Raw genomic sequence first — 13,230 nt, forward strand, 5'->3', positions numbered from 1 at the left:
ATGTCAGATTTAATCAAGTCATCTGCCCACTGTCCACTTTTCCCACTACCTCACTCGGACTGACCATGTATCATTTGGCCCACTCTGCAATGACCCACACTGTATGCAAGCTGGATGCAGAAGAAGCTTCCTCTTGAAACTACAAGAACTTTGACAGACAAACATATCAAGAAGAATCACTTCAGTGCTTGAAGAAGCTGCAATAGAAGCTAGGTACTTGACCTCTACAGACCTTTCCTTTCTCTGTTACAAGCTACTGAAAACTACCTAAGACAAAACACGGAACAGGAGCAATCCCCATAAATAGTAATGCATCTTCCTAACCTGTGAGCCCTCCAGTAACACTGACAACTGCTATTGAAAGGTCTTTGCCATCACCATTGACAGCAAACTTCAAAACAGATTAGAAAACTGTCAGGAATGACTAAGGTGAAGTTGAAACTTGACAAGGCAAGAAGGCTAGACAGACTTGGTGACCTGCTACAAACCTTTCTAGGATTTTGACAGAAATTTGCTTTTATCAACTACATAACTGCAGCTATATCCCAGGTTACTGACTTTGGAGGCAACACTGAGATGAGCCGGTAAACCATTTCAGCCCAGCTTTGTACAGACACCCTGTTTCAGCTTCATCTACACAACCCCACAGCCAGGGTAATAAATCCAGCTTCTTGACAGAGCTAATAGTCTGGCCTCAGTATCATACTGGCAGAGCTAACCTACTTCCACAGCAATCTTCTGCTTTATAACCTATGTGCATCACGCAATTACCCTTTTTTAATAGTGAATTGGCAAAATAATTTATGTTACTACTGCAGTTCTTTAATTACTTTAAGGGGGAAACATTGGTGCAAGAAAACATGCTCATATAGGAACAGCATTGTTTCTTCCATCACCATACCAGCAGATGTAAACACAAACATCAGCTGGCCTACATTTTTCCAGCATAATAAAGAAGGTATTTTTTATTAATAACTCTGAATATATACACAAGTTACAACTGAATTTGAGATTTACATGCCACCTACCTGCAGCTGCAAAGCACAGAATCATCAAAGCAAACACTGAAGTCACACAACTTGAAGACATTGTTGCAAATGCTTTATCTTCTCAAATCAGCTCCCTTTGTAGCCCTTCATGCAGATATTCTTCCTTTGAAATATATGGTATGTTTTGCAATCAGATTTCCAGGCTCCTAAGTGCCTATAGAAAGAAGTAAAAGACCATTTTAATACAAATACAACTTAGAGAAGTCTTTTTTATATTGGCAGATACTTTAGGTACAGATAGCTCAGTACTCTTCCACCCTGTTATTTCAGCACTTCCTTGCAGCTGTTGCTCTTTCATATTACACACTGTGCAAGTTGTGAGCTACTTGGAAGAGAAATCCCAGAGCCCTTTCTGTCAACTAATACTGAAGTCCCACTGAAGCCTGCCAACAGTACCCATAGCTTCAGATATGTTTACTTTAAGTATTCAGACTTTCTCTGGGAGATACAAACATTTGTTTGTTTATTTCCTGCTACCTTTACTACGCCATGAAGAAATGTTTCATATGTGCTCTAGCTGGTTTACGGGTAGCAAGATAAATTTAACTCATCATTTCTCAGTGTCACAAGTTCTGAAAACTTTTCAAGGCTACTTGACCTCTTGATGCTAAATATAAATACAAAGCTCCTCAGAAATTTTATTTTAAGAGATTTCAAGACATGATATACCAGGTCAGTTAAACAACTTAAATGTGCTATACTAATAAACAACAATACAGCTGATGCCTCCAGGCATTAAAAACACTGAAAATTATGAGCCCACAATGCAGGCTGCCTATTTTTGAGGGGGAACACTTATTAGATGCACAACATAATCTTCTTTTAATCTACTGTCAGTCATCTAGATGTCTAGAACAAGACTACAGACCAAGCAGGCAAGGAACTAGAACACTGTTACCATATGCAGCCATATAAAATCTTATTTACTTCACTGCCAGCCTTCAGAAACACAAAAGGACAAGTGGAGCCTCACCAACCCCTCATACTCACTACAAAGCAATGCAAACAATTGCAAACAACCATCATGGGGCTAAGTGACAGCATAACAGTGAGTCAGGACCAAAATCTAAACTGTGGTAACTGAATACGATTTAAAAGGTTCTTGCTGACAGTAAAATGGAATCAAATACAAAGGCTAGGCTCTGTTATATGGCATGTGCCATATTATGCATAATCAAAAGTCTACAAAAGGAGACCTGCACCTAGACCAGCAATTCAAGATACCTACCGACAACACTCCTGCAGCTATGAGGAGAAGGGCAGAAACTCCCATGCAGAATTCCTCTATGCATTGGGTATTCAACAGAGATGGAACTGCCCTGTGCAAGCGAAGCTGCAGCCACCCACCCAAGAAAAGGTCATCTGTGTGTCCAAGGCCAGATCTACAGCCTCTAACAGATCCCTCACTCAACTCCCAGCTCCTACCACCTCTGACCAGTCTTAGCAGTGCCCCAGACACTACCTGCATAGGAAAGCAGCCCAGGAGTGGCCAAGGCAGGCTGCTGGGAGCATCCACACACCACACTTCTGCAGGACAGAAATGTATGTATATGGCAATGAAATAGTATCTATCACAACATCAGGCTTCACAGTTTGCTTTCAAGCTCAGCATCCTGTGTAAGAAGCACATTTGCCCTTTCCCTCCACCCCGATCTGTTGTTGACATAGAACAGACTGAAACTCCAAAGTATAACTCAGAGCAGGTAAGATTACAATCAAAAATCCCTAAGCTTCTTGCTCCTATTCTGCCAGCTTGTGAAGGGTGAATAATGGAGACTTAAGTGAGCCTTTTCTTTAGAAAGCTTTTCCTAATTTTAATTTGCTTGAAAAAATGCATTCATGAACTTTAGAAGGAGGGCAAATTTCAAACCTTGAAAAACAATGTGAAAAGGTAAAAAAATGCCAGCAAATTTAATGACAGGGCCAAAGAGAAATTAATAAGAAAATGTGAAAGTTCAGGTGTGGTGCAAAACACCCCAAATTTTGCTTCAGTGTGAAACCTGCAAACCAGGCAAAGGCAGTCCACATTTCCTTTGAAGCAAGAGAAAAATATCTGTGCAAAGACATTGAGAACCTGAACTATTTATCTGGAGTAAACATGACTGCTAGTCAACTTGAGATTCAAAAGAAATTTCCAAGAGAATCATCTTTTCCTTTTGGGTATTATCTGAGTAGCTATTTTTGCAACGGAGGTCACAAAGTGTCGTATTAAAAGTATAACCAAAAAATCCCAACTGGGAAGAGAAGATGACATGAGAGCTTTGGGTTTACTAAATATACTGTTTTCATGCCAATGCTCTGTACTAGTGCAGGCTGCAAGAAAGGCTGGCAAAAGAGGGCATCTGCAGCTGGAGACACTGAAGACTGACTGAAGGCAGAGTCTGCAGGGATCATTTTGACTGAAGTTTGCTGTTTACAAAGACCACTGGCCCTGATAAAAGTGAGGGTTTATAATCACCAAAGAGCCTGGTTTCATTGACAATTATAATTTCACAGATGCAATCAAGAATGAGTTTTCCTGGGAACATCAGGAAGAATCTTACTATTGCTGGATTTTATTAGGTTTGAAAGAAGGCTGAGAGAGTAGAGGCAGGAAGATGCATTTTGAAGTACATGAGGACAAGAAGAGGAGAAAGCATGAAGTTTTAATTTGGTTTAAAGCAGGAGCCTCTAATGTTCATGATAACATAAAGTTTAGCTATGATACCATGAAAAAGATGAGCTTTTGGAGGACACTGGGATGTGCTGACTCATCTGTAAGCACAGACAGCCACAGAAGGACAGATCTCACTGCTCACTATATGACCACATGTAAGATCTAGGATTAAGCTCTGCTTTCAGAATATTTGAGTACCTGTTACAGAATCACAAAATGCTAGGGTTTGGAAGGGACCTCTGAAGATGATTGAGTCCAACCCCCCTGCCAGAGCAGGATCACCTAAAGCAGATTACACAGGAACATACCCACACAGGTCTTGAAAGTCGACAGAGACTCTACCACCTCTCTGAGCAGCCTGTTCAGTGCCCTGCCAACCTCAAAGTAAATTCTCATGTTTAGATGGAACTTCCTGTGTTGAAGTTTATGCCCCTTAGCTCTTGTCCTGTCACTGGTGATCACTGAGAAGAGTCTGGCCCCATCTTCCTGACACCCACCCCTTAGATATTTCTAAGTATTAGTAAGATACCACCTCAGCCTCTTCTTCTCCAAGCTAAACAGACGCAGCTCTCTCAGCCTTTCCTCCTATCATAGATGTTCCAGCCCCCTAAACATCTTAGTAGCCCTGCACTGGACTCTCTCCAGTAGTTTTTTATCCTTCTTGAGCTGGAGTGCCCAGCACTGGACACAGTACTCCAGGTGAGGCCTCACCAGCACAGAGTATAGGGGGAGGAGAACCTCCCTTGACCTAATGGCTGCACTCCTCTTCATGCCACTGGTCTTGACCACAAGGGCACACTTCTGGCTCACAGTCATCCTGTTGTCTACCAGGACTCCCATGTCCTTTTCCTTAAAGCTGCTTTCAAACAGGTCAGCACCCACCCTGCACTGATACATGGGGTTGTTCTTCCCCAGATGCAGTACTTTACACTTGTTTTTTAATTAGATTTCCCCACACCCAGCTCTCTAACCTGCCTAGGCCACACTGAATGGCATCACAGGCTTCTGGCCTGTCAGCCACTCCTCCCAGTTTGGTATCATCAGCAATACATATTACACATAACTTGCCTTGAGATCAGTAGTCTCCTTTGCTTCCCCACCTTTTTTTTCTCCTGGTAAATTTATTTTTCTTTTGTTTTCCAAAGCTTCTCTGCACAGTCCAACCTAGCAATACATATGCCTGCAGGTGGCCACAGACTTGGGAGGGTTTCTGTTTCCCATTAAGAGCCTCTACAGCACAGGAATTTGCCGCATTTATTGCTGAATTGAGTTCTTACTGGTTTATTTCCCCCTTTTATTTCTGCTCCCTTAAGCGTTTTCCCCAATAGCCACCATCTGTTTCTTTAATCACCACCTACCCTTCCCATACAAGTTCTTCCTTTGCCTTAACTCTATCCTCTTCGTTGACTAACCTTTTCCTTTACTGCTTGAAGAATAACTTCCACTTCCTCTCCTCCTTATCAACATGGACTCTGGCAATTCCCTCCTCTTTCCATGCATGGTTCCTGAGGCTGCACAGCTCTACAACAATGACAACAAACACTTCTCCACCAAAGTAAGCTGAGAATATCCTCCTCTAAGTTACATCACAAGTCCCACAGAAGTGAATGAGGAGAACTTCAGCAAAGCCAGCAGGATCAGTCCCTTTGTGTTGTTTTGCCATAGCAACATGAACCCAAGTTTCTAGGCCATCCAAGAAGGCCTTCACAGCCAAAGCTTTTTCACTTTTTGTTTGTTTGTTTTATGCATGGCAACCACTTAACTTATTTAACCAGTTTTTCTGCCATCTGTCCATGCTGGTTTCCTATGCAAATGCAATGAATACACATATTCCAGGCATGAGTAAAAAGAGCAATCATTCATAATCAAGTGCACGCAAGCTCAATTAAAACATAAATGAATCACAAATGGTTAACTACATGAGCAGTTCTATAAACTCATGAACAGTTTTTGAAAGAGTTTATTTATAACCCCCCTCCTATTAAATATGCATTTTTTGCAGATTTATTAGATGACATTTATCCTCCATCAATTCTGCATGATTTGCACATGTATAGGTCAGAAAGCTGACTAAGAGAGTTAGCAAATATTAATGTGGAACTGAGCCTTTTTACATACTTTTTTTAATGCTCATGTCCAAGGCATATACATGAAGTTCCACCATTCAGAACTCAAACCAGTAACTTATTCATAAACTACTAAAAAGACAGATTCTGTTTTAGAAACAACAAAACAGTTTTGTTTTCAAGGAATATATGAATAGCAAAAAAAACCCTGGCATATCAAAAGCCCAGGGAAAAAGTAATTCTGATGTCCTGCAGTTCACATGCTGCTGTGCTTGTAATGGGACATTTCAACAAGTCACAGTTAAAGGCTATGGGAACTGGACGAGTGCCAAAGGAAGATGTTTTATACCATTTAGCAATTGTGTCCCTCTATTCCATGTGACTTTTGTTTTAGCATTTTCTTTATTTATTTTCTTATTAATGTATTACAATGTAGCCTGTGAAATCACAGGAAGCCACAAAATACATACAAACAAGTCCATAAAAGATGTGAAACCATTCCACGTTTTTAGTAACAGTTTACCGAGATTGGTTTTGTTACCTGGTGCATATTTTGCCCACAGCTGGCACAATGCTCCAGTCTGGATGAAGGTATCTGTTCTCAGTATTGTTCCACAATGATCTTTATTTCAGCTTCCCACTATTTTAATTTTTTTTTAATCATCTGAGTTCAACTGCCATGAATTTAGATCAGAAAAATTAAATCATGCACCAGACTGTGGAAGTTTCAGCTGAATAATCACAGCACAATAAAGCTCAGAAGTAAGAGACAGTTTACAGAAACAGGATAAAAATCATTCTGTTGTGTGTTCCCAGGACTTCCCTTCCCCCAAACACAGGGAGGTATGAAGCTGAACCTTCATAAGCCAAGGGGCAAGGTTTTGCTTACCAAATGTAAACAGAAGAATAGCCTCTTACAGGATCAGGATGCAAGAGGGTTTCGATAGGTGGAAGGGAAGGAAGTGTATTCAGGAGTCCTTTAGTGGAAGGAGGACACAAGCCTCTTCCACAAGAAGGGTAATGGAACAGATTCTTTTTTTGACAGCAGCGTAAGTTCCTAGAGGTTACCAAATCTCTACAGAAGGGAATGCACATGGTACCAAAGGCAGAGTTTAACAAGAATAGTACCCTACATGTAGTATTAATATGGAATCAGAACTTTTCTACTTCGAAGTAGACCTTCTGGGCATCAGGAGCATATCTCCAAAGGGAGCAGAGAAAACAAGATGTTGGCATTCCGTATATTGCACATAATATAATGGCTCAGGCAATCTGTAATTTAGTACCAGCTTCAGCCATCTTATTTTCTGTGCAACTTGCAGCTAGTCTACTCCTCCACAAGCAAAAAAGTCATACAGAACAATCACATGCCATCACCTTCCTGATATACAGTCAGATAATGGAGAAAAAAAACAGAGATTTCTAGGAGCATACACACATGAAGACGAGGCTAAACAACTGATGTCGTTTACCTGGACCTGAGCAAAGCCTTCGACACTGTCCCGCACCACATCCTGGTCTCCAAACTGGTGACACATGGGTTTGATTGGTGGACCACTAGATGGATAAGGAACTGGCTTGATGGCCGCACCCAAAGAGTGGCTGTCAATGGCTCCATGTCCCAGTGGAGGCCAGTGACAAGCGGAGTCCCTCAGGGATCAGTCCTGGGACCTATCTTATTCAACATCTTTGTGGGGGACATGGACAGTGGCATTGAGTGTACCCTCAGCAAGTTTGCTGATGACACCAAGCTGTGTGGTGCAGCAGACACGCTGGAGGGAAGGGAGGCCATCCAGAGGGACCTTGACAGGCTGGAGAGGTGGGCACAGGCCAACCTCATGAAGTTCAATAAGAGCAAGTGCAGGGTCCTGCATCTGGGTCGAGGCAATCCCAGGCACAAATACAGGCTGGGCAGTGACTGGCTGGAGGATAGCCCTGAGGAGAGAGACTTGGGGGTGCTGGTGGACAAAAAGCTCAACATGAGCTCTCAGTGTGCACTTGCAGCCCGCAAAGCCAATCAGATCCTGGGCTGCATCAGGAGAAGTGTGGCTAGCAGGTCGAGGGAGGTGATCCTCCCCCTCTACTCAGCCCTGGTGAGACCCCACCTGGAGTACTGTGTCCAGTTCTGGAGCCCCTATTACAAGAGGGATGTGGAGGTGCTGGAACGTGTCCAGAGAAGGGCCACGAGGATGATCAGAGGGCTGGAGCACCTCTCCTATGAGGACAGACTGAAGGAGTTGGGGCTGTACAGTCTGCAGAAGAGAAGGCTCCGAGGTGACCTAATTGTCGCCTTCCAGTATCTGAAGGGGGCCTACAGGAAGGCAGGGGAAGGACTTCTGAGGATCTCAGGTAGTGATAGGACTAGGGGGAATGGAATGAAGCTGGAGGTGGGGAGATTCAGGCTGGATGTGAGGAGGAGGTTCTTCACCATGAGAGTGGTGAAACCCTGGAATGGGTTGTCCAGGGAGGTGGTCGAGGCCCCGTCCCTGGGGGTGTTTAAGAGCAGGCTGGATGAGGCTCTGTCCAGCCTGATCTAGTGTGGGGTGTCCCTGCCCATGGCAGGGGGGTTGGAACTAGATGATCCTTGTGGTCCCTTCCAACCCTGAATGAAACTATGAAACTATGAAACTATGAAACTATGATTTCATGGCAGCCCAAGAGATCTACCAGTCTCAAACCTACAGTTAAATAAAACTCAGGTAGCACCTCACTACAATTAACAGAAACCAAGTTTACCCTGAAACAAAAACATTTCTAGTGCACAGAAACCTTCAGGCTGAACAAGAAGATCATAAATTGAATTAAATAAATCTCTACAATGTTTCCCCCTCATGGTTAAATTTCTTTGGCTTAATTATTTTTTATGGTTTCTAATTGGAAACAGAATAGGTTTCCTGGCACTGGACTATCTTACTCTTCACAAACACAGTAGCAGCCAACAGCCTCATACAAATTTCATTTATCTTAAGTTTTCATTGGCTCAGTTTCTAATTGCACACCTAAACTAAACAGATAAGAGCTCTAATGTACCTATCAAGACAGATATAACCCTAGGGAAGGCATCTACTTGCGGAGAAGGAGCCACAGCAGGATGGAAAGTTACCAACAACTCAGCAAGGCTCCTTCCAGTTAGGGTAAAAGATTTTAGCAAATTATTCTGTCAATGACTGCTCAATTCTGTTAGTTTCTCAAGACTGAACTGCAAAAACCTTAGAAATCTATCTAGAAATATTCTAGCTGGAACCTTCTTACCAGGAGAAAAGCTAAATCAATCTCTGTTGGATCTAGTATCTTGAAATAACATCTATAGATTTAGAGAATTTATTTTGAGACCATGGCCTATAAATACTCAAAATTCCCTGGGTTAATTGTGAGAAACCCACAAGGGATGCAATCCTCCTGGGGGGGGGGGGGAAGTCAGCAAATTTAAAACCAGTATTTCCCATTCCAGGGGAACAGAACAAAGCAGTAAAAAACAGCATTCCCAACTGCCAAGAGATAAAATAAAATCACATTTGAGGAAAGCAAAAAAAAAAAAAAGGGGGGGTCAGAGGGGTGAGACAGGCCCATATTAAATTTTGCTCTCTAGAATGAGGTATACTCTAGAAAGCAGGTAGAACAACAGATTGTTTCTTCAGGCTGCTAAACAAGAACACAAGATAAACATGTTTATCAGAAGTTAGCTGTCAGACACTAAATTTTCAGATGCACATCTGTAAGACAGGAAACTTCTCCCACACAAATAGGGAAGACCTTAAGTGCCACACAGTCAAAAGAATGAGTTAAAAGGAGCTTCCCTTTGTGTAGGAGTAATCTACCCTCTCCCTCACTGTCTGCCAAATAACCAGTGTAAATTAATTTGTTGGGAAGAGAAACACCATCAGGTCGAGGCAAAACTTTTTTCATAAAAGTCATCATTTTAAAGCACTGCAGTGAGGATTTGCTTCAATCAAGGGAAGCATCACTGGGGGTGCTGATTGACAGCTGCCTAGACATGAGCCAGCAGTGTGCTCAGGTGGCCAGGAGGGCCAATGGCATCCTGGCCTGCATTAGGAATAGTGTGGCCAGCAGGAGCAGGGAGGTCATAGTGCCCCTGTGCTCTGCATTGGTTAGGCCACACCTTGAGCACTGTGTCCAGTTCTGGGCCCCTCAGTTTAAGAAGGACATCAAAACACTTGAACGTGTCCAGAGAAGGGCAACAAGGCTGGGAAGAGGCCTTGAGCACAAGCCCTATGAGGAGAGGCTGAGGGAGCTGGGATTGTTTAGCCTGGAGAATAGGAGGCTCAGGGGTGACCTCATTGCCCTCTACAACTACCTGAAAGGTGGTTGTAGCCAGGAAGGGGTTGGTCTCTTCTCCCAGGTAACCAGCACCAGAACAAGGGGACACAGTCTCAAGCTGTACCAGGGGATGTTTAGGCTTGAGGTGAGGAGAAAGTTCTTCACCGAGAGAATCATTGGTCATTGCAACGGGCTGCCCAGGGAGGTGGTGGAGTCACCATCCCTGGAGGTGTTCAAGAGGAGACTGCACGTGGCACTTGGTGCCATGGTCTAGTCATGAGGTCTGTGATGACAGGTTGGACTCCATGATCCTCAAGGTCTCTTCCAACATTAGTGATACTGGGATACTGTGATACTGTGACATGGCGCCACAGAATGAATATACACTCCCATATAAATTTCATCATATAGAACTTTCTGCCTGTCATCATTTTATAATAAATGTATACATGAAGACTCTAATAAGCTTTGACCACAAGTTTAGGGAGGAAGGCCACAATAAATTCCTATATTCATATAAATAATTTGTGCATCTTGTATGCCAGAAGTAAATTGCTAGATATTATCACAGGGGTGAACCCAACCATTGGATCTACAAGTGGTCACTTCAAACACTGGACAGATGAAGTAACCCATCATATAACATGGACTGTACTTAGTGGAGGAGGGGCTTGATCCATTAATGTAATAGACTGAATAAAGGTTGATCTTTTCCAAGCACTGCAATAGCTGCTCTGTAAATCACAACAGAATTTTGCTTCACTCAAATCATCATTGATGTTGACAATAAACTACTAACATAGCTCTCAAACATGCCATGTCAAATGCAGGTGTAGTCTAATAAATTACTTCCATAAATCTAAGACAAAAAAGGACATATTGGTCTTCAATCCACCTCCAACTTCTTGGCAAAGAAACACATGCATTCAGCAGATCTATACTGCACAATAAGCTCACTGGATACAAGGGATTTATTTCCCCTGACTAACACAATAAACCTACACTGATTTCCACCAGAAAATACCTATGCTTACAAAGGAAACTAGAGTATAAGTGAATTGCCATTCTTTTTCAGAATCATTAATGATACTTACAAAGGAAACTAGAGCATAAGTGAATTGCCATTCTTTTCCACAATCATTAATGATACCTTAAATATCATGGTCCCTACTGCCTTCCGTGCTGAAAAATAACATATATGTGTGAGCTCTATAATTAACCTGTTTCAGACCCATGATTTCTAGAGGAGCTATTCTCCTGCAATCTAAACAGGTCTCTTCCAAGGCCACAAAAAAGCTTAGCCAAAAGAGGGGCCAAGAAGCCCATTTTAGCTGACAACTGCTAAAATCTTACATGTTGCAACAGAAAAAGATCTAGAAAATAAATTAAAATCTTAATTTGGCCAACTAGTGCACCAAAACTAGAGGTCAAGGGAGGTGATCCTCCCCCTCTACTCAGCCCTGGTGAGACCCCACCTGGAGTACTGTGTCCAGTTCTGGAGCCCCTATTACAAGAGGGATGTGGAGGTGCTGGAACGTGTCCAGAGAAGGGCCACGAGGATGATCAGAGGGCTGGAGCACCTCTCCTGTGAGGACTTACTGAAGGAGTTGGGGCTGTTCAGTCTGCAGAAGAGAAGGCTCTGAGGTGACCTCATTGTGGCCTTCCAGTATCTGAAGGGGGCCTACAGGAAGGCTGGGGAGGGACTTCTCAGGATCTCAGGTAGTGATAGGACTAGGGGGAATGGAATGAAGCTGCAGGTGGGGAGATTCAGGCTGGACGTAAGGAAGAAGTTCTTCCCCATGAGAGTGGTGAAGCACTGGAATGGGTTGTCCAGAGAGGTGGTTGAGGCCCTGTCCCTGGAGGTGTTTAAGACCAGGCTGAATGAGGCTCTAGCCAGCCTGATCTAGTGTGGGGTGTCCCTGCCCTTGGCAGGGGGGGTGGAACTAGATGATCCTTGTGGTCCCTTCCAACCCTGACTGATACTATGATAATGAACTAAAATTATTACCAATAAACACATATCACTCATTTTACAGTACTATCCACAGAGCAAATCTGAAATAATTATTTACTCATGTACCTTGATAAAGCTATTTCATTTTAAGTACATCATAAACTAGCATATTTTGAAGTAAGCAGTTTAAATCAACAGCGTAACACGATGCAATACACAAAAATTGCTGAATTTGACAAATGTGACTACGTACTCAAGGTCATAAAGGGTGTTCTTATTAAAATAAAAATTACTTTGCCAAAGTGGAAATAAACAATGTGAGCTAAGCAGCAGCTTTAAAGTGATTTCCAGAAACACATAAATCTGTTCCATTTTGGTTATCATAGAGTTAATTGTTGCTGTAATAGTACAAGAAACACTGCTCTATTGGACAGCTGCCAGCACATAAAAATGTGAATCCAGTTACAGATAAAGCAATTCCAACTGCACTACTTCTTTGCTAGTATTTTTTTTTTTTTTTAGGGCAAAACATGCTTCTATTCATGAAGTGGCTAGAAACTAGCATGCCACTGTCGATCACCACAAATATTGCTGCTATAGAAGTAATGCCTATTTATAATACACAAATATGTTGTGGAAGTAGAAAAAATGTGATTGCAAAGATATTTGCAATCTGTGTCCCTCACTACTTTCTGAGATCTACATAAATTGCCCAAGACCTGTTAATTTGTGTCTTAAAAAGCAGCAGAATATTACTGGAGATATCAAACAAAACAATTTTCAGACAGATTATGCAAAGCTTTCGCATCATTTTCAAATCACACTACACAGAAATCTGACTTTGATTTTATAAACTACATACTTCAGCATCTCCGAAAACCATGTAGGGAAGAAAGTTCCATGGATCCACAAAAATGATGGAAGGAGATCATCAAGGAACTTAACATGCATCTTTTTACAGCTTCAGTATTTGGAAACATCAGATAATGCTCTTAATAGAAGGATGTGTGTCACAGAAACACTCATGTATCTGGTCACTTTTACAATAGGAAGAAAATTCTTATTCCTTTAATATGTTGCTATGTAGGTGGTGCCATTCCAGGACCAGAGGAACCTACATCTCTTCCTTTAAACCTGACCTGGGATTGTTAATTTCGGATAACCCATATTTTGTCCCTGCTGGCTCTAATACCTTATGCTAGGAAAATATACAATTGCAAAGCAGCA

At 42.2% G+C, this 13,230-nt stretch overlaps 1 protein-coding gene across 2 annotated transcripts in view; it reads right to left on the reverse strand.

Moving 5' to 3' along the window:
• TGFBR3 (transforming growth factor beta receptor 3) overlaps positions 1–13,230 on the reverse strand; it is a 113,066-nt gene that overhangs the window by 96,716 nt on the left and 3,120 nt on the right. For both annotated transcript variants that reach the window (XM_068141247.1, XM_068141248.1), the window contains exon 2: positions 1,029–1,203. In XM_068141247.1, coding sequence (XP_067997348.1) covers positions 1,029–1,089 — 61 coding nt within the window. In that variant the 5' untranslated portion in view covers positions 1,090–1,203. The remainder of the gene's footprint in view (positions 1–1,028; positions 1,204–13,230) is intronic.

Source organism: Melanerpes formicivorus, unplaced genomic scaffold, assembly GCF_026170545.1.
Source record: "Melanerpes formicivorus ecotype bairdi unplaced genomic scaffold, bMelFor1.0.p_v2 SCAF_7, whole genome shotgun sequence".
In the NCBI taxonomy this organism is placed as follows: domain Eukaryota; kingdom Metazoa; phylum Chordata; class Aves; order Piciformes; family Picidae; genus Melanerpes; species Melanerpes formicivorus.